The sequence below is a fragment of the Ornithorhynchus anatinus genome, chromosome 1, assembly GCF_004115215.2.
Source record: "Ornithorhynchus anatinus isolate Pmale09 chromosome 1, mOrnAna1.pri.v4, whole genome shotgun sequence".
NCBI lineage: Eukaryota > Metazoa > Chordata > Mammalia > Monotremata > Ornithorhynchidae > Ornithorhynchus > Ornithorhynchus anatinus.
In genome coordinates this window covers 182,242,375-182,263,536 of record NC_041728.1, presented here as the reverse complement: position 1 = coordinate 182,263,536, position 21,162 = coordinate 182,242,375, and the positions used below count along the sequence as shown (strand labels likewise).

Below are 21,162 nucleotides of genomic sequence, written 5' to 3'. Positions count from 1 at the left end.
GGGGCCGGTCGGCGGATCCAGAAGGGACAGAAAGCCTGTGTGTGTGTGTGTGTGTGTGTGTGTGTGTGTTGGGGGGGTGATCAGCCCTTCAACACCCCCTTTCTCCTCAGGGGGCTGTGGCCCGGGGTCCAAAAAGCCCCCCCACGTCCCCCCACACCGTGCCCCAGTTTTCACACGTGAGTAATTTATGCCTCTTTATTCCCAAGTGTTGCACCGTTTATAAAACCGGTCCAGGGGGATCGAACCTAGGGGAGCCTCCCCCTCGCCTGCCCCCGCAACTCCAGGGGGTGATGCTCCTGCCCCTTCCCCCTCCCCCCCAGCTCGGTCCTGCCCCTCCCCACCCCGGCCTCCTGGCGGCTGCCCCAGGGGCCGTGAGAAGGGGCCGCGAGGGAGACCCGACGGTGGTCCGGAGGCCGGGGGGGCAGTTGTGCCCAGAAGCCTGAACCCCAGGTCCAGCCCAGGGGGCCCCTCGGCAGCCTCCCCCCCGGCCCCTAGCCCCCCTCTTCCTCCATCCTCCGCCCGCCCCCGTCCGACCCCGGGCCCGCTAGCCCCTTATGAGTACAGGCCTTCCCCCCCATCCCCACCCTCTCCCCCGGCTATTTACAAATGTACACATCCCACCCCTCCCTCGGGACCCCCCACCCTCTGGGCCAGGGAGGGAGAAGGGGGTGGGGAAGCGGGAGGGGCGGCAGGGGTCCTGGGAGGGGGGAGGTCGACGGGGACCCCTCGCCGGGAGTCCCCGGGTCCCCGAGGCCCACGGGGGTGGGCCCGGCTCGGCTCGGCCCCCGGCGCCGGGCCGGGCCGTCCTAGCAGGCGAAGTCCTGGAAGAGGGTCCCCGGGGGGCCGTGGTGGTGATTGGGGAGCAGGCCGCTGGCACCCCTGTCCGGGGGGCAACCCCGTCCTGGGCCCGGGCTCTGCGGGGAGGGGGCGACGGGGAGGGGTCGGGAGCGGCCAGGGCCTTCCTCGCCCTCCCGCCGCCCCCCGGACCCACCCTCATCCTCCTCCCTCCGCCATGACCGGAAGTGGGCCCGCTCACCTGCTCCTCGGGCTCTTGCGGGCCCAAGGTGGCGATGCCCCCTCTGGGGGTCCTCAGCGGGGGCTTGGGACGCCACCACAGCCGCTTCAGCCGGGCCCAGGCCACCTGGGGCAGGGGGCACGTCTGGCCCCTGACCTCCCCTGGCCCACGGGACTCCCGGAATCCCCTCCCCCGCCGCCCTCTGACCCAAGTCACGGCGCCAGGCTCCGGCGTCTTCCCGCCCCGCTCCCTCCTGGCCCGGCTTCTTCAGCATCCCCCACCTCCCCCCACAGTCTTCCTGGCTCCCACACTCTTCCCAGCACCAAGCACCCTCTCCCCCCGAAGTCATTCTGGCACCCAAACCCTCTCCCTCTCAGTCATCCATGCACCCCAAACCCCTCCCCCCAGAGTCATCCTGACACCCCATACCATCCCCCCCAGAGTCATCCTGGTGCCCCAAACCCCTCCCTGCCAGAGTCATCCTGGCACCCAAATCCCTCCCTGCCAGAGTCATCCTGGCACCCCAAACCCCTCTCACGAGGGGCACCCTGGCACTCAAACCCTCTCCCCCCTCGGTCATCCATGCACCCAAAACCCCTCCCCCCGGGGGTCATCCTGGCTCCCAAAACCCTTCCCCGCAGAGTCACCAAACCCGCCCCCACCCCATCATACCAAAACCCAACTCTCTCCCACCCCGGCACCCAACTCTCCCCCGCCATCATTCCAGCACCCCCCCCCCAAACACTTTCCTCCGCCTCTCCTTATGCCCCCTACCCCCGACCCCCCCCCCAAAGAAACATCCTAGGCCACCTTGAGGCCTGCTGAGAAGGGTCGGTCCTTTCATCTTATTGAGGGACAATAATAATGTCAGTTCGGGTACTTGTTAAACGCTTCCTATATGCGCCAAGCACTCTTCTAAGCACTGGGGTAGATAGAATTTAGTCAGGTTAGACACAGTCCCTGGCCCACATGGAGCTCACACTCTCACAGACGAGGGAACTGAGGCACGGAGGAAGCAAAGTGAAGCGCTTACTATGTGCCGGGGACCGTACTAAGCACTGAGGTAGGGACAAGCTAACCAGTTTGGACACCGTCTCTGTCCCACACTGGGCTCACACTCTTAATCCCCATTTTTTTTACAGGGGAGGTCACTAAGACCCAGAGAAGTGAAATGACTTGTCCAAGGTCACACGGCAGATATGTGGCGGAACAGGGATTAGAACCCGGGTCCTCCTGCCTCCCAGGCTCCCCGTCCGCTCCCGACCTGACCTCTCCCCCTTCCTTCTCTGTCCCCCCTGCCCCTCTGTCCTTCCCACACCGCCCCGTCCCCGTGCCCCTCCGCCCCTTTGCCCGATTCTTGCCTCGTAGATGTAGTCCAGGATCTCCAGGAGCGTGAGGATGCTGGCCCCGATGAACAGTCCCATCTGCCCCCCAATGTCACCTGCGGGAATAAGGGGGGGAAGCTGCGCGTTAGGAAGGCCCAGAGCGGGCGAGGGAAGGCCCAAGGCTTTTGTGGGAGGGGGCGCGGTCAAGGCGGTGGAGGGCGGAGGGGCGGGGGTCTCACCCAGGAGAGCAGACAAGCTGTAGGCAGCTCTCTGCTCCAACACCTCCGAAGTCAGCGCCTCGAAAAATACGTCCAGGACCAGGAAGTTCTCCCTGTGGAAACGGGGCCAGACTCAAAGGGCGGCCTGGGGTCAAGGGGCATGGCTTGGCCGGTGCCCAGCTCCAGATTGGTGCCCAGGCTCAGTCCCCGGCCCAGCTCAGTGCCAGGTTCAGCCCCCAACCCGGGCCAGTGCCCCATGGCCGAGTCCCAGCCCTAGCCCATGGCCCAGTCCGGTGCCAGGTCCGTGCCGGGCTCAGTCCATGACCCAGCCCTGTGCCAGGCTCGGTCCCCGCCCCAGCTCAGTGCCAGGCTCAGTCCCCGCCCCAGCCCAGTGGCCAGTCTTAGTCCGAGTCCCAGCCCTAGCCCATGGCCCAGTCCAGTGCCAGGTCCGTGCCGGGCTCAGTCCACGGCCCAGCCCTGTGCCAGGCTCAGTCTCCGCCCCAGCCCAGTGCCCAGCCTTAGTCCGAATCCCAGTCCTAGCCCATGGCCCAGTCCAGTGCCAGGTCCATGCCGGGCTCAGTCCACGGCCCAGCCCTGGTACGTGATCTATAATGGTCCTTGTTAAGCACTTACTATGTGTCAAACGCCGTTCTAAGTGCTGGGGTAGATACAAGTTAATCAAGTTGGACACATGACCCAGCCCCATGCCAGCTCTGTGCCAGGCCCAGTCCATGGCCCAGTCCCTCCCAGCCCTAGTTCACGGCCCAAGCCCGTGCCAGCCTAGTCCCCAGCTCAGCCTGTTGCCCAGCCTTAGTCCGTAGCTCAGCCCTAGTCCACAGCCCGGCCCCGTGCCGGGCTTATTCCGTGGCCCAGTCCTGTGCCCACCCTAATCCGCAGCCCAGCCCTGTGCCGGGCTCAGTCCTCGGCCAAGCCCCGTGCCAGTCATAGTCCAGGGCCCAACCGCATGCTTAGTCCACAGCCCAGGCCGGTGCCCGGCCTTAATCCGCAGAGTCCAGTCCCGGTCCATGGCCCAGCCTGGTGCCGGTCTTGTGCCAGGCTCAGTCCACGGCCCAGAGAAGCGGCGTGGCTCAGTGGAAAGAACCCGGGCTTGGAAGTCAGAGGAACTGGGTTCTAATCCCGGCTGTGCCACTTGTCTGCTGGGGGACCTTGGGCAAGTCACTTCACGTTTCTGTGCCTCAGTGATCTCATCTGTAAAATGGGGATTAAGACTATGAGCCCCACGTGGGACAACCTGATGACCCTGTACCTACCTCCGCACTTAGAACAGTGCTTGGCACATAGCAAGTGCTTAACCAATACGATAATTATTATTATTAGCCCAGCCCTAGTCCATGATATATAACAGTATTCGTTCAGCGCTTCCTACGTGCCAAGCACTGTTCTAAACACTCGGGTAGATACAAGTTAATCAGGTTGATCACGGCCCAGCCCCGTGCCAGGCTCAGCCCACGGCCCAGCCTCGTGCCTAGTCTTTGTCTGTGGCCCGGGCCTAGTGCATAGCCCAGCTCGGTGCCAGCCCCGTGCCCACCCAGTGCCAGGCTCAGTCCACGGCCCAGCCCCTGCCAGCCTCGTCCACCACCCAGCCCCGGTCCATGGCCCAGCCCGGTGCCAGCCTCATGCCAGGCTCCGTCTCCAGTCCAGGACCGCACCAATCCTAGTTCCCGGCCCGGTCCGGTGCCAGGCTCAGTCCCCAGCCCAAGGTCGTCAGGTTGTCCCACGTGGGGGGCTCACAGTCTTAGTCCCCATTTTACAGATGAGGTAACCGAGGCCCATAAAAGAGGACCGCCTGTCTACTTGTTTTGTTTTGTTGTCCGTCTTCCCCTTCTAGACCGTGAGCCCGTCGTTGGGCAGGGATGGTATCTATCTGTTGCCGAACTGGACTTCCCAACCGTTTAGTCCAAGGCTCTGCACACACTAAGCGCTCAATAAATACCATTGAATGAATGAATGAAGTGACTGGCCCAAAGTTACCCAGCTGACAAGGGGCAGAGCCGGGTTTCGAATCCACGATCTCTGACTCCCAAGCCCGGGCTCTTTCCACTCAGCCACGGATCCAGAGTGGCTCAGTGGAAAGAGCCCGGGCTTGGGAGTCAGAGGTCGTGGGTTCGAAACCCGGCTCTGCCCCCTGTCAGCTGGGTGACTGTGGGCAAGTCACTTCACTTCTCTGTGCCTCCGTTCCCTCATCTGTCAAATGGGGATGAAGTCTGTGAGCCCTATGTGGGACAACCTGATGACCTTGTATCTCCCCCAGTGCTTAGAACAGTGCTTGGCACATAGTAAGCACTAACAAATACCAATATTTGAGAAGCAGCGTGGCTCAGCGGAAAGAGCACGGGCTTTGGAGTCAGAGGTCATGGGTTCGAATCCCGGCTCGGCCACTTGTCAGCTGTGTGACTTTGGGCGAGTCACTTCACTTCTCGGTGCCTCAGTTACCTCATCTGTAAAATGGCGATGAAGACCGTGAGCCCAACGTGGGACAACCTGATTCCCCTGTGTCTACCCCAGTGCTTAGAACAGTGCTTGGCACATAGTAAGCGCTTAACAAATACCAACATTATTATTATTATTATTATCCCTCCCTCCCACCCTGCTGGACCACCCATCTCCCTTCCCAGTGTCCCCCTCCCCTTCCCAAAACACCTCCACCTCCTCGCCCCTTCCCAGCCAGCCTGCACCCACCCCCTCCACCCAAGCCCCCACCCCACCCCTTCCCAGAGCCCCCCTCCTCTTCCCGGTGCACCCCCATCCCCTCCCCCTCCCCGGCGACCCGGCCGCCCCCTTCCTCCGGCCCCCAGCCCCCCCCCCCCCCCCCCCCCGACCCCGGGCTCACCTGATGTAGGTCTCGTTGCGGTTGTATTTCCGGGCCAGGTAGCGCGCGGAGCCTCGGTTGGGGATGCGAACCATGGAGATCTCCTTCCCGTAGCGGGTCAGGTTGCAGGGGGTGGGACAGGTGCAGCGACCCTCTGGGCTCCCCCCGAGGGAGTCTACAACACACCGGGGCCTAGCTGAGCGGAGGCGGCGGGAAGCCGGGCCTCGGGGGGCCACCGGAGAGCGGGCGGCGGGACCAGAAGGGCAGAGCCCGCAGCCCGGGGAGACGGAGGCACAGCTGGAATTTGGGGGCCCTTTCCCGGGGGAGGCCTGGACCCCACCGTATCTTGAGAAAGAGGTCAGCCTTAATAATGAGGGTAGTTGTTAAGCACTTACTATGTGCCCGGCACTGTTCTAAGTGCTGGGGCTTCAAAGAGGAGCCCCCGCCCCCAGACGCGGGGTCTCCGGACAGGCCCCCGGGACCCCGCTGCACCCTAGAAAACAGGCTGGCTAACAGAGGAGCCCCCACCCCTATTCCCAGGGCCTCCGGACAAGCCCCCAGGACCCCACTATATCCTGGGAAACAGGCCAGCTTCTCTGTGCCTCAGTTACCTCATCTACAAAATGGGGATGAAGACTGTGAGTCCCCCATGGAACAACCGGATGACCTTGAGAAGCAGCGTGACTCAGTGGAAAGAGCTCGGGCTTGGGAGTCAGAGGTCATGAGTTTAAATCCCGGCTCTGCCACTGGTCAGCTGTGTGACTGCGGGCAAGTTCACTTCACTTCTCTGAGCCTCAGTGACCTCACCTGTAAAATGGGGATTAACTGTGAGCCTTACGTGGGACGACCTGATTACCCTGTATCTCCCCCAGCGCTTAGAACAGTGCTCTGCACATAGTAAGCGCTTAGCAAATACCAACATTATTATTGTAGCTACCCTCGGGTATAGAATGGTGCTTGGCACAGAGTAAGGGCTTAACAAATACCATCATCATTATTATTATCATTCTCAGAGGAGCCCCCCGCCCTGGGAATAGGGCCCTCAGGACCCCACTGCATCCTAGGAACCAGGCTGGCTTCTCAGGGGAGCCCCCGCCCCCCACCCCAGGGTCTTCAGACCAACCTCCAGGATCCCTGGAAAACCCTGGAAAACAGACCAGCCTCTCAGAGGAGTCCCCGCCCCCAGCCCCGGGGTCTCCGGACAAGCCCTCAGGACCCCACTGCCTCCTGGAAAACAGGCCGACTTCTCAGAGGAGCCCCCGCCCCCAGCCCCGGGGTCTCCGGACAAGCCCCCAGGACCCCACTGTCTCCTGGCAAACAGGCTGGCTAACAGAAGAGCCCCCGCCCCTATTCCCAGGGCCTCTGGACAAGCCCCCAAGACCCCACTGCCTCCTAGGAACCAGGCTGGCTTCTCAGAGGAGCCCCTGCCCCCCAGCCCAGGGTCTTCTGAGGAACCCCCAGGATCCCAGTGCATCCTGGAAAACAGGCCAGCCGCTCAGAGGAGCCCCCGCCTCCCACCCCGGGGCACTGGGGACCACCAGCTCACCCCTCCACCTCGCCGTCAACGGATTTCACAGCAGCCACCACAAGAGACCTTACCCTCCCGGAAGCGCCCGGGCCGGGTGGGGAGGGGAAGCGGGGAGCCGGAAAGGAGGGGGTCGGGGGGTGGCCAGGACGGAGGGGGCTCGGGGAAGGGGACCAGGAGGGGCACATACCCACGGTGTGATCGGCACACTCGATATAAATGTTGGGCGAGCAGATGGTCTCGTTGCCTGCCGAAGAGAGAGAGCCTTGGAGGGGGGCGGCCCGGAGGGCCCCACCTCTCCGGCCCCCCGGCAGCTTCTCCCGGGGGGTCCCGAGGCAGGGGCAGGGGGCCCGCCCGGCGCCCACCTGGCATGTGAACCATGCGGCAGTGACAACGCCGCAGCACGGCCTCCTTCTCGCAACGCAGCCGGCAGGCGGAGACGCTGTAGGCCGCGTAGCCCTGCAGGCCCGGCTCCCCGGACCCCGGCTCCGTCCGGCAGTTACCCCACGGCTGCGGGAGGTAGGTCAGCTGCGGGGGGAGAGACGGAAGGTGTGAACCCCAGCCCGGACGGACGTGGGAGCCGCCCGCCCGGGGACCCGAGGGACGGGGAGCGGGGAGTGTTCTCCTGCTGGTGATGATGACGATGGTATTTGTTAAGCGCTTACTATGTGCCGAGCACTGTGCTAAGCCCGGAAGGGGGGCATTCGAGGTCATCAGGTTGAACCCCGTGGGGCTCACAATCTTCATCCCCATTTTAATAATAATGTTGGTATTCGTTAAGCGCTTACTATGTGCCGAGCACTGTTCTAAGCGCTGGGGTAATCGGGTTGTCCCACATGAGGCTCACAGTCTTTATCTCCATTTTCCAGATGAGGGAACTGAGGCCCAGAGAAGAGAAGTGACTCGCCCAAAGTCACACAGCTGACAAGCGGCGGAGCCGGGATTAGAACCCATGACCTCTGACTCCCAAGCCCGGGCTCTTGCCACTGAGCCACGCTGCTTCTCCAGATCCCACTCCTGGACTCCAGTGGACACGATAGTAATAACCGTGGTAATTAAGCGCTTACCATGTGCCAGGCACTCTACTAAGCGCTGAGGAGGATACAAAGCCAACGGGGTTGGCCCCGGTCCCTGTCCCACGTGGCGCTCACAGTCTCCATCTCCATTTTCCAGGTGGGCGAACTGAGGCCCAGAGAAGGGAAGTGACTTGCCCACGGTCACGCAGCAGACAAGTGGCAGAGCCGGGATTAGAACCCATGACCGTCTGACTCCCAGGCCTGTGGTCTACCCGCTACACGGGGGCGGGGGGAGGGAGAGGGAGAGGGAGCTGCCCACCCAGGGGCCCATGGAGCAGAGGGAGGGCGAGGAGGGGGCGAGGGAGACGGGGAACGTTCTCCCAATCCCACCCCCGACTCCAGTGGACACCACGTTCCCTGCCCTCCCTCCTCCCTCGCCATGCGGAAGCACGCTGCAGCGTCGCTCGGTGGCAAGAGCCCGGGCTTGGGAGTCAGGAGGTCATGGGTTCTAATCCCGGCTCCGCCCTTGTCTGCTGTGTGACTCTGGGCGAGTCACTTCACTTCTCTGGGCCTCCGTTTCCCTCATCTGGAAAATGGGGATGAAAGACCGGGAGCCCCCAACGTGGGACAACCTGATGACCTAGTATCCCCCCAGCCGCTTAGAACAGTGCTCTGCACGTAGTAAGCACTGAACAAATACCAACATTATTATTATTATTCTCTGGGCCTCACTTCCCCTCATCTGGAAAATGGGCATGAAGAATGTGAGCCCCACATGGGACAACCTGATTCTATCTACCCAGAACAGTGCAAGGCACATAGTAAGCGCTTAACAAATACCATCATCATCATCAGTATTATGATTATAACCCAGACGTCGATGGATGGAATAATAATGCTGGTATTTGTTAAGCGCTTACTATGTGCCGAGCCACTGTTCGAAGCGCTGGGGTAGACACAGGGGAATCAGGATGTCCCCCGTGGGCTCCCAGTCTTCATCCCCCATTTTACAGATGAGGTAACTGAGGCACAGAGAAGTTAAGTGACTCGCCCACGGTCACCCAGCTGACAAGTGGCAGAGCCGGGATTTGAACTCACGACCTCTGACTCCAAAGCCCGTGCTCTTTCCACTGAGCCACGCTGCTTCTCCCATCCTCCGTTAGCTGTGCCATCTCGTCTATCTCACCGCCGACCTCTCACCCGCGTCCCGCCTCTGGCCCGGAAGGCCCTCCGTCCTCACATCCCACAGACGACGACTCTCCCCTCCTTCCAAGCCCTACTGAAGGCCCACCTCCTCCCGGAAGCCTTCCCTGACCGCGCCCTCCTTTTCTCTCCTCCCGCTCCCTTCCGCGTCGCCCCGGCTCGCCCCCTTTCTTCATCCCCCCTCCCAGCCCCGCACCCCTTCCGTCCGTATCCATCAATCGATTGATTTCTAGTCCTGCCTGTCTCTCCCTCTAGTCTGTCAGCTCGCCGAAGGCCCGGATTGTGTCTGATGTCCCGTGGTCCTCTCCCAAGCGCTCAGTCCAGTGCTCTGCACGCGGTAAGCGCTCGATAAATCGGCTCGCCCGCCGGACTGTCCCGTGGCGTGGCCGGACCCGTCGAGCGGAGCTTACCCGCTGCTCCTGGCAGGACACGAAGGTCTGGAAGCCGGGGGACACCCCGAAGCCGAGCTGGTGAATGTAGGGGGGCTCTTCCTGGCTGTGAATCTGCACCCGGATCCCGGCCTCGAACGACGTCTCGTCTGCGGGAGGGGAGCGGGGGGGACACGGGGCGTTCCAGGGAACGGGGAGCGGGGAGGGGGTGACCGCCGGACCGGGGGTCGCCTCCGATCGACGGCTCTCGGCGGCCTCCCAGGGAGCCCTCGGGCCTAGTCGTGGGTTCGACCAGAACGGTGGCTTCGCTCCGGCCGCCGGAAGCGTCGGGTAAGGGGACTAAGGATGATAATAACTGTGGAATTTGTTAAGCGCTTACTACGTGCCAGGCGCTGCACTCGGGGCTGGGGCGGACAGCAGCGAACCGGATTGGGGACGGTCCCCGTCCCCCGTGGGGCTCACAGGCTTCATCCCCATTTTCCAGAGGAGGGAACTGAGGCCCAGGGAAGTGAAGCGATTTGCCCAGGGTCACACGGAGACACGTGGCCGAGCCGGCATTAGAACCCAGGTCTTTCTCAGGATAATAATAATCATCGTATAATAAGTATGGTATTTGTTAAGCGCTTACTATGTTCCAGGCTCTGTACTAAGCCCTGGAGTAATAATAATAATAATAATAATGTTAGTATCTGGTAAGCACTTACTAGGTACCGAGCACTGTTCTAGATACAAGGCGATTGGATTGGGCACATCCCTGTCCCCCGTGGGGCTCACAGGCTTCATCCCCATTTTCCAGAGGAGGGAACTGAGGCCAAGGGAAGCGATTTGCCCAGGGTCACACGGCAGCCACGTGGCTGAGCCGGCATTAGAACCCAGGTCCTTCTCATGATAATAATAATGATAATGATAATAATCATATAATAATAATAATAAGCATGGTATTTGTTAAGCGCTTACTACGTGCCAGGCTCTGTATTAAGCCCTGGAGTAATAATAATAATAATAATAATGATAATGTCCCGTCTCTGCCACTTGTCAGCTGTGTGACTGTGGGCAAGTCACTTAACTTCTCTGTGCCTCAGTGACCTCATCTGCAAAATGGAGATGAAGAGCGTGAGCCTCACGTGGGACCACCTGTTGACCCTGTATCTCCCCCAGCGCTTAGGACAGTGCTCGGCACCTAGTAAGCGCTTAACAAATACGAACATTATTATTATTTGTTAAGCGCTTCCTAGGTGCCGAGCACTGTTCTAGATACAAGGCGATTGGATTGGGCACATCCCTGTCCCCCGTGGGGCTCCCAGGCTTCACCCCCATTTTCCAGAGGAGGGAACCGAGGCCCAGAGAAGCGACCCGTCCAGGGTCACCCGGCAGACGAGTGGCGGAGCGGGAACGAGAACCCGGGCCCTCCTGAATCCCGGGCCCGGGCTCTGCCCACCGGACCCCGCTGCGTCAGGGCGCCGGTGAAGGACCCGCAGGCCGGGGCCCCGGGGGGGAGGACGCGGCCCAGGAGCCTCCCGACAAGGAAGGGTCGAAGGGAGACCACCAGGGTCCCGCGGACGCTCCGCTTCCCGGCCGCCCTCTTACTGGTCTCTCTCCAGATGGGGAGATACTCCTCCTGTTGGACGTCCAGCATGATCTCCAGGCCGCTGCCCATCCCTCCGGCCCGGCCGGGCCGCAGCCTGTGAGGGCCGGCGTTGAAGGTGTAGCACTTCCCGTAGCGCGTGTACACCTGGGGGAAGACACACGGGGCCGAGAGGAGCCCGGGGTGACTCTCCGTCCGGCCCTCCCGCAGTCTTTCGTTCGTTCAGGGGTATTTATTGAGCGGTCACTGTGCGCAGAGCACCGGACTGAGCACTTGGGAGAGCTCCCCTCCTCCAGGAGGCCTTCCCAGGCTGAGCCCTCCCTTCCCCTCCCTCTGCTCTTCCCCCTTCCCTCCCCACGGCACTGGTCTATATTTGTATATATTAATTATTACTCTATTTTATTAATGATCTGTCGATATCTACGATTCTATTTATCTACTCTGATGGTATCGATGCCTGCCTGCTTGTTTTGTTCTGTTGTCTCTCTCCCCCCTTCTAATAATAATAATGTTGGTATTTGTTAAGCGCTCACTATGTGCAGAGCACTGTTCTAAGCGCTGGGGGAGATACAGGGTCATCGGGTTGTCCCACGTAGGGCTCCCAGTCTTCATCCCCATTGGACAGATGAGGTCACTGAGGCCCAGAGAAGTGAAGCGACTCGCCCCGAGTCACCCAGCTGACAAGGCGCAGGCCGGGATTCGAACCCATGACCTCTGACTCCCAAGCCCGGGCTCTTTCCATTGAGTCACTAAGCTTCTAGACAGTGAGCCCGTCGCTGGGCAGGGCTGGTCTCTATTTGTTGCCCAGTCGAGAAGCAGCGTGGCTCAGTGGAAAGAGCCCGGGCTTGGGAGTCAGAGGTCGTGGGTTCGAATCCCGGCTCTGCCACGGGTCAGCTGTATGACTGTGGGCGAGTCACTTCACTTCTCTGGGCCTCAGTTCCCTCATCTGTAAAATGGGGAGGAAGACCGGGAGCCTCACGGGGGACAACCCGATGACCCTGTATCCCCCCAGCGCTTAGAACAGTGCTCCGCACATAGTAAGCGCTTAACAAATACCAACATTATTACTTGTCCATTCTAAGCGCTTAGTCCAGTGCTCTGCACAGAGTAAGCGCTCAATAAATACGAATGAATGAATACAGCAATAAACAGTCACATTCCCGGCCCGCAATGCGCTTACAACCCCCCTTGCCAGAGCGTAAGCTCCTTGAGGCAGGGATTGTGTCTCCTAACTCCACTGGACTCTCCCTAGTGCTTAGAACAGTGCACCGCACACAGTAGACTCGAAGCTCCTTGAGGCGGGGATCGGGTCTACTAATAATTATAATAATTATGGCATTTTTTTAAGTACTTACTATACGCCAGGCACTGTACGTAGCGCCGGGGCGGATGCGAGCAAATCAGGTCGGACCCGGCCCCTGTCCCACCTGGGGCTCACCATCTCCATCCCCATTTTCCAGAGGAGGGAACTGAGGCCCAGAGAAGTGAAGTGACTGGCCCAAGGTCACACAGCAGACAAGTGGCGGAGGCGGGATTGATAATAAATAAATAATAATGCTGATAGGTGTTAAGCGCTTACACTGTGCGGAGCACTGTTCTAAGCGCTGGGGGAGATGTAGGGTGATCAGGTTGTCCCACGTGAGGCTCACAGTCTTAATCCCCATTTTACAGAGGAGGTCACTGAGGCGCAGAGAAGTGAAGTGACTTGCCCTCGGTCCCCCAGCTGACAAGTGGCAGAGCTGGGATTCGAACCCATGACCTCTGACTCCCAAGCCCGGGCTCTTTCCACTGAGCCACGCTGCTTCCCAACCTGGGTCCTTCTGACTCCCAGGCCCATGCCCAACACCGTGATGCTTCTTATAACTATCCTTCCCAGCGCTTAGAACAGTGCACTGCACATAGTAAGCGCTTAACAAATGCCATCATCATCATCATCATCAACTAACTCTACTGGACTCTCCCAAGCACTTAGTACAGTTACTTGCACACAGTAAATTAAATTTCTTGAGGGCGGGGATTGGATACAAGCAAATACAAGCAATACACCGCACTCTGTGCGGTGGGACAACCTGATGGACCCTGTATCTCCCCCAGCGCTTAGAACGGTGCTCCGCACAGAGTAAGCGCTCAATAAATACCATCGAATGGACTAATGAATGAACGAGAAGGGGTGGAAAATGTTGGTATTCGTTAAGCGCTTACTATGTGCCGAGCACCGTTCTAAGCGCTGGGGGAGATCCGGGGTCATCGGGTCGTCCCCCGTGAGGCTCCCGGTCTTCATCCCCATTGGACAGATGAGGGAACTGAGGCCCAGAGAAGTGAAGTGACTCGCCCACAGTCACCCAGCTGACAAGGGGTAGAGCGGGGATTCGAACCCATGACCTCCGACTCCAAAACCCGGTCTCTTTCCACTGAGCCATGCTGGTGGGAAAGGGGAGGACGGGCGAGGGGCGGGCGCTCGGAGGACGCGGCGGGATGTCCGGGGAGGGTGGTCCTCCCCTCCCGGCACCCCCGGGAAGGCCGCCGGGCTTCGTTACTCTGGAAACGCCCCCCTCCCCTGCACCCCGCCGGGTCTGGGGGTCCCGCCAGCTCCTAAGTGGCGGAGTCCTGGAGGCGGCACGGCCCGGCAGCCTCCGCCACGGAGACGGCACGGCCACTGGGCCCCGGGGGATGCTCAGAAGGCTCGGCGGCGGCAGAGGAAGAGCGGGGTTGGGGGGCAGTGGGGGAAGCGGCGGGGAAAGTGGGGGGACCAGCCGGGGGAAGGAACCCAGTAGGCCCGGGCCCTCCCAGGCCTGGAGGGTGACCGGGCCCCGGATCGGGGGGTCGGCCCTCCTTGGCGCTCGGAATACCGGGGGGCAGCCGGGGGCGGGTGGGTGGACCCCCCCCAACCCCGGGGAAAGAAATCCAGCAGGGCCGGGCCCTGCCGGGCCCCGAGGGAAGACGGCGCGGTGACCGGGCCCCGGGTGCGGGTGTCTGTGGCTCCTTCCTTCCTTCCTCCTTCCCCGGGAAGGCCGGGGGAGGCGGGGGGACCCCCCCCCCCCCGGGGAAGAAATCCGAGAAGCAGCGTGGCTCGGTGGAAAGAGCCCGGGCTCGGGAGTCAGAGATCATGCGTCCGAATCCCGGCTCTGCCACTTGGCAGCTGTGGGACCGTGGGCGAGTCGCTTCGCTTCTCTGGGCCTCCGTGACCTCCTCTGGAAAATGGGGATTAACTGGGAGCCTCACGTGGGACGACGTGATGACCCTGGATCTCCCCCAGCGCTTGGAACAGCGCTCTGCACATTGTAAGCGCTTAACAAATACCAGCATTATTATTAAATCCAGCAGGGGAGGGCCCGGCCCCGAGACGGTGTCGGGGTAGGTGGGAGAGGGGGTCAGAGGGCGCGGGGTCAGAGGGCGCGGGGTCAGAGCCGCTCAGCCGGTTCCACTGGCGTCTCTAGCCCCCTCGGGCGGGGGGCCTCTCTCCCCCCGCCCCCCTTGGCCACCCATACTGACCCCTTCCCCCTCCCCACCCCTGGGAGGGGATTAATGGAAGACAAACACCTTGGCTCCCTCCCAGCCCCACAGCACTTCAGTCCACATCTGTCATTTAATAATAATAACAATGATAATGGTATTTCTTAAGCGCTTAAAGCACTGTTCTAAGCATTCATTCATTCAATAGTATTTACTGAGCGCTTACTATGTGCAGAGCACTGGACTAAGCGCTTGGAATGGACAATTCGGCAACAGATAGAGACCGTCCCTGCTCGTTGTCGGGCTCACAGTCTGGGGTCGATACCGGGTAATGAGGTTGTCCCACCTGAGGTGCCCAGTCTTCATCCCCCTTTTACAGACGACCTTGTATCCCCCCCTCCCAGCGCTTAGAACAGTGTTTGGCACATAGTGAGCGCTTAAAAATGCCTCATTATTACAGAGGAGGTACCTGAGGCCCAGAGAAGTGAAGCGACTGGCCCAAAGTCGCCCAGCTGAAAAGCGGCGGAGCCGGGATTAGAACCCACGACCTCTGACTCCCAAGCCCGGGCTCTTTCTGCTAAGCCACATTTATTCATATTAACGTCTGCCTTCCCCTCTAGACTGTAAGTTCTTTGGGAGCAGGGAATGCGATTCCTTTTTGTTCTATTGTCCTCTCCCAAGCGCTTAGTGCAGTGCTCTGCACACAATAAACGCTCAGTAGACTAAGCCTCCCTTCTGCGTCGCCCTGACTCGTCCCCTCTATTCATCCCCCCTCCCCCGGCCCCACTCCGCTTGACGTCCATATCTGTCCTTTATTTATTTAGATTGACATTCATTCAACCTTCCAAGCGCTTAGGACAGTGCTCTGCACATAGTAAGCGCTCAATAAATACTGTTGAATGAATTAACATCTGTTCTCCATCCCAGACTGTCAGCTTATCGTGGGCAAGGGCATGTGTAAGTGTGAATGTGAAGGGAAGCAGCGGGGCTCAGTGGAAAGAGGCCGGGCTTGGGAGTCAGAGGTCGTGGGTTCTAATCCCGCCTCCGCCCCTTGTCAGCTGTGTGACCTTGGCCGAGCCACCTCACTTCTCTGGGCCTCAGTGACCTCATCTGGAAAATGGGGATGAAGACTGGGAGCCCCACGTGGGACAACCTGATGACCTTATATCTCCCCCAGCGCTTATTACAGTGCTTGGCACATAGTAAGCGCTTAACAAATGCCATTATTATTATTAGTTGAAAGAGCCCGGGCTTGGGAGTCAGAGGATGTGGGTTCTAATCCTGGCTCCGCCCCTTGTCTGCTTCACTTCTCTGGGCCTCAGTGACCTCATCTGTAAAATGGGGATTAAAAGTGTGAGCCCCAGGCGGGACAACTTGATTACCCTCTATCTACCCGACTCTACCGCTTATCAGCTGGATGACTCCGGGCAAGTGACTTCATGTCTCTGGGCCTCAGTGACCTCATCTGGAAAATGGGGATGAAGACTGTGAGCCCGAAAGAGGCCGGGCCTGGGAGTCAGAGGTTATGGGTTCTAATCCCGGCTCCGCCCCTTATCTGCTTCACTTCTCTGGGCCTCAGTGACTTCATCTGGAAAATGGGATTCAAACCGTGAGCCCACCTGGGATATCCTGATCAGCTTGTATCCCCCTAGCGCTTAGAACAGTGCTTGGCACATAGTAAGTGCTTAACAAATACCTCCATTATTATTATTATTATTATTACATGGGACAACCTGATGATCTTGTATCTACCCCAGTGCTTAGAACAATGGTCGGCACATAGTAAGCGCCCAACAGATACCATCATTATTATTATAATTATTACCCCAGCGCCTAGAACAGCGCTTGGCACATAGTAAGCGCTTAACAAATACCAACATCATGATTATTCTCATCATCATGTGTCAGCTATAGTGTTCTATCGTCCTCTCCCAAGCGCTTAGTACTGTGCTCTGCACACAATAAGCGCTCAATAAATACGTTCGACTGAATGATTGAATCAGTTCAATGAATTGTTCTTTTCCAAGGGCTTAGTACAGCGCTCTGCCCACGGTAAGCGCTCAACAGTGGAAAGAGCCCGGTCTTAGGAGTCAGAGGTCATGGGTTCTAATCCTGTCTCTGCCACCCGTCAGCTGGGTGACTTTGGCCAAGTCACTTGACTTCTCGGTGCCTCAGTGACCTCATCTGGAAAACGGCGATGAAGACCGGGAACCTCACGTGGGACAACCTGATCACCTCGCATCTCCCCCAGCGCTTCGAACAGGGCTCGGCACGTAGTAAGCGCTTAACCAATACCAACATTATTATTATTATTATTAATAAATATGATTAAATGAATGAATGAACGACTGAATCAATACAATCTTAGAGAAAGCAGTGTGGCTCAGTGGAAAGAGCCCGGGCTTGGGAGTCAGAGGTCATGGGTTCGAAACCCGGCCCTGCTACTTGCCATCTGTGTGACTGTGGGCAAGTCACTTCACTTCTCTGGGCCTCATTGACCTCATCTGTAAAAGGGGGATGAAGACTGGGAGCCTCACGAGGGACAACCTGATGACCCCATATCTACCCCAGGGCTTAGAACGGTGCTCTGCACATAGTAAGCGCTTAACAAATACCAACATTATTTATTTATTATTTATTTACACACAAACGAGTGTCAGCCCGACTCCAGTATCCCAGGGAACCGTTCCCGGCCCGTCTCTTCCCGGAGCCCAGCTCCTCGAGACCCCTGCCGCGATCATCACCCGGACCCGGTTCTCTCTGTCCCCGTGGGGGTCCGTCGGCGGGCTCCGGGGCCCGGAATGCGGCCCCCTCCTCCGCCGTCCTCCCTCCCTCTCTCCTCCCCCCCAACCCCCCCAGTCCCGGGGACCCACCGGGCTCCCGGGCAATTAGCGGGGGCCTCGGTGGGAGTTGGGCGGCCTGGGCGTCGGGAGATAAGAGGCAGAGGCAGCAGGCGGGCAGAGCGGCGAGGTTAATACCGTAGCTAATCTGACCACTGGACTTCATTATCACCGCCCGGGCCCGCCGGGCCACGCCGGGCCGTTCAGCTTTGGCGAGGGATTAACCTCCTCCTCCGCCCACCCTCTGATCCCTTTATTAAAAAAGCCCGACTCCTCCATGGGGCCTACCCTGACTAAGCCCTCGTTTCCTCTTCTCCCGCTCCCTTCTGCGTCGTCCTTGAGCTTGGATTTGCTCCCTTTCATAATAATAATATTGGCATTTGTTAAGCGCTTACTATGTGCAGAGCACTGTTCTAAGCGCTGGGCTAGATACAGGGTCATCGGGCTGTCCCACGTGGGGCTCACGGTCTTCATCCCCATTTTACAGATGAGGTAACCGAGGCCCAGAGAAGTGAAGTGACTTGCCCACAGTCACCCAGCTGACAAGTGGCAGAGGCGGGATTCGAACCCATGACCTCTGACTCCAAAGCCCGGGCTCTTTCCACTGAGCCGCGCTGCTTCTCTTAATAAAAATAATATTGGTATTTGTTAAGCTCTTACTATGCACAGAGCACCGTTCTGCGCACTGGGGTAAATACGGGGTCATCAGGTGTTCCCACTTGAGGCTCTCAGTTAATCCCCATTTTCCAGATGAAGGAAATGAGGCACAGAGAAGTGAAGGGACTTGCCCACAGTCACACAGCTGACAGGTGGCGGAGCCGGGATTAGAACCCATGGCCTCTGACTCCTAAACCCGGGCTCTTTCCACTGAGCCACGCTGCTTCCTCCCTCCCTCAGCCCCCCGGCACTCACCCACATATTCGTAATGTATTGCTTCTCATTCGTTCATTCATTCAGCGGGATTTACCGGGCGCTCACTGTGTGCAGAGCACTGGACTAAGCGCTTGGAATGGACAGTTGGGCAACAGGTGGAGACAATCCCTGCCCAACGTCCGGCTCACGGTCTAGAAGGGGGCGACGGACGGCAGGACGAAACACGTAGTCAGGCATCGACCCCATCAAAATAAATAGGTATCTACACATCATGAATTAAAAAAATAGAGTAATAATCGTAATTATTGAGTACTTACTGTGTGCAGAGCACTGTACTAAGCGCTTGCACTGTACTGTGTAAATGTCTCTCTCCCCCTCTACACTGTCAGCTCGTTGTGGGCAAGGAACGTATAGGCCGATTCTGTTGTATTGTAATAATAATAATAATGACGGTGATTGTTAAGTGCCGGGCACTGTACTAAGCGCTGGGGTGGATATGAGCAAATCGGATTGGACACAGTCCCCGTCCCACGTGGGGCTCATAGACGTTGGGATTTGGGACCAGGGCGTCGGGACTGGGTGTGGGGACTTGATGGTGTGGGCCGGGTGTGTGGGTCGCGTGTGGGGGGCCTGGTGTGGTGGTTTTGCGTTACGGCCGGGTGTGTGGGCCAGGTGTGTGTTGGAGCTGTGTGGGTGTGTGGGCCTGGTATTAGGGCTGTGTGCGTGTGCGTGGGTGTGTGTGGGGGGCCGGGTTGTGTGTGTCTGTGAACTAGGTGTGTGGGCCCCATGTCACGGCAGGGCTTGGGGGCCGGGTGTGTTGGGTCTGGTATGCGGGCTCGGTTGTGTGAAGCAGCGTGGCTCAGTGGAAAGAGCCCGGGCTTGGGAGTCAGAGGTCATGGGTTCGAATCCCTGCTCGGCCACTGGTCAGCTGGGTGACCTTGGGCAAGTCGCTTCACTTCTCTGGGCCTCAGTGACCTCATCTGGAAAACGGGGATGAAGACTGGGAGCCCTACGGGGGACAACCTGATCACCTTGTATCCCCCCACAGCGCTTAGAACAGTGCTTTGCACATAGTAAGCGCTTAACAAACAAATTCCATCATTATTATGGCCGCTGGCTCCGTGACTGACGGCCCACGGATGTCGCCGGGGGAGCAAGGGAGACGCCTCCGGGGAGCCAAGGGCGGCTTCTCGGTTCCTCACCCTCCTCTTCCTTCCCCCTCCCCTTGGGCCCTGGGAACGGGAAGAAAGGAGTGAACGGGACACTAATAATGATGATGATGGTATTTGTTAAACGCTCACTACGTGAAAAGCACTGTTCTACGCGCGGGGATAGATACTAATCAGGTTGTCCCCCGTGGGGCTTCCAGTCTTCATCCCCATTTTCCAGATGAGGTCACTGAGGCCCAGAGAAGTGAAGCGACTCTCCCGGGTTCACACCGCAGACGAGTGGCGGAGCCGGGATTAGAACCCATGTCTTCCGGGCTCCCGGCCCTGCGCTCTAGCCACTACGCCACGCGGGCCCGTCCCTAGCCCCCCGGCACCTTTTGCTCAAAGTCCCACCACCCCCCCTAAAAATCAATCAGTGGGATTTATCGAGCGCTCAGTGTGTGCAGAGCATTGGACTAAGCGCTTGTGAGAGTAGAATAGAACAGATTTGGTAGACGCCACTTCCCCAAGGCCACCGAGGGGAGCGCTTTCTGCCTCAAATACTGTGGGGCTCCCTATCCCAGCCCCTTCCCCCACCCCCCACTTCCGCCTTCCTCCCGCTCCTCTCTCGCACACTCCGGGGCCTGACATTCATCCACCCACCGGTCTGTCTGTCCATCTGTCCATCCATCCTTCCACCCCCTCATCCATCCATCCGTCCATCCATCCGTCCATCCGTCCGTCCGTCCATCCGCCCATCCATTCCCCTCACTCCCCTACCCACATCCGTCCTCCCCCCCCCATACTCCGACCCACCCATCCATCCTTCCACTTATCTATCCATCCTTCCAACCATCCACCCACCCCCTCATCCATCCATCCATCAGTCTGTCCATCTGTCCACCCACCCACCCCCCATCCATCCATCAGTCCGTCCATCCCCTCACTCCCCTACCCACATCCGTCCCCTTCCCCCCCGCACTCCCATCCATCCAGCCACCCTTCCATCCTTCCGCCCATCTATCCATCCTTCCATCCATCCATCCACCCCCTCATCCATCCATCCGTCTGTCCATCCGTCCATCCATGCCCCATCCATCCACCCACCCACCCATCCATCCGTGCATCGTCTCACTCCCCTACCCACATCCGTCCCCTCACCCCCACACTCCCATCCATCCACCCACCCATCTATCCATCCTTCCATCCATCCACCCACTCATCCATCCATCAGTCTGTCCATCCGTCCACCCATGCCCCATCCATCCATCCATCCATCCATCCATCCATCCATCCATCCATCCATCCATCCATCCCCTCATTCCCCTACCAAATCCGTCCCCTCCCCCCCGCACTCCCATCCATCCATCCGTCCATCTCCCCCCACCACCCATCAATTCGCCCATCCACCCATCAATCCATCCACTCTCCCACCCCTCACCCACTTACCCATCCAACCGCTCCCCCATCTCTCCGCCAACCCATCCACCCATCTGTCAGAATGTCACGGGTTCCAATCCCGACTCTGCTGTGTGACCTGGGGCGGCGGGTCCCTCCACTTCTGCGTCCCGGGTTGTCTCTGTCTGTTGCCGAATTGGACTCTCCAAGCCCTTAGTCCAGTGCTCTGCTCACAGAGTAAGCGCTCAAGAAATACCGTCGAACGAACGAATCCTCGGCACACGGTAAGCGCTCAAGAAATACCATTGAATAAACGAATCCATAAAATGGGGACTGAGACCGTG

At 59.2% G+C, this 21,162-nt stretch overlaps 1 protein-coding gene across 1 annotated transcript in view; it reads right to left on the bottom strand.

Moving 5' to 3' along the window:
* Positions 1–663: 663 nt before the first annotated feature.
* The window catches only part of ASIC4 (acid sensing ion channel subunit family member 4), a 40,712-nt gene continuing 20,213 nt past the window's right edge, over positions 664–21,162 (bottom strand). The window contains exons 2-10 of the mRNA XM_029053009.2: positions 11,109–11,253; positions 9,543–9,670; positions 7,279–7,441; positions 7,104–7,160; positions 5,410–5,563; positions 2,580–2,671; positions 2,377–2,456; positions 1,037–1,141; positions 664–914 (exon numbers count right to left, since the gene is read on the bottom strand). Of these exons, the coding sequence (XP_028908842.1) occupies positions 807–914; positions 1,037–1,141; positions 2,377–2,456; positions 2,580–2,671; positions 5,410–5,563; positions 7,104–7,160; positions 7,279–7,441; positions 9,543–9,670; positions 11,109–11,253 (1,032 nt within the window). The 3' untranslated portion in view covers positions 664–806. The remainder of the gene's footprint in view (positions 915–1,036; positions 1,142–2,376; positions 2,457–2,579; positions 2,672–5,409; positions 5,564–7,103; positions 7,161–7,278; positions 7,442–9,542; positions 9,671–11,108; positions 11,254–21,162) is intronic.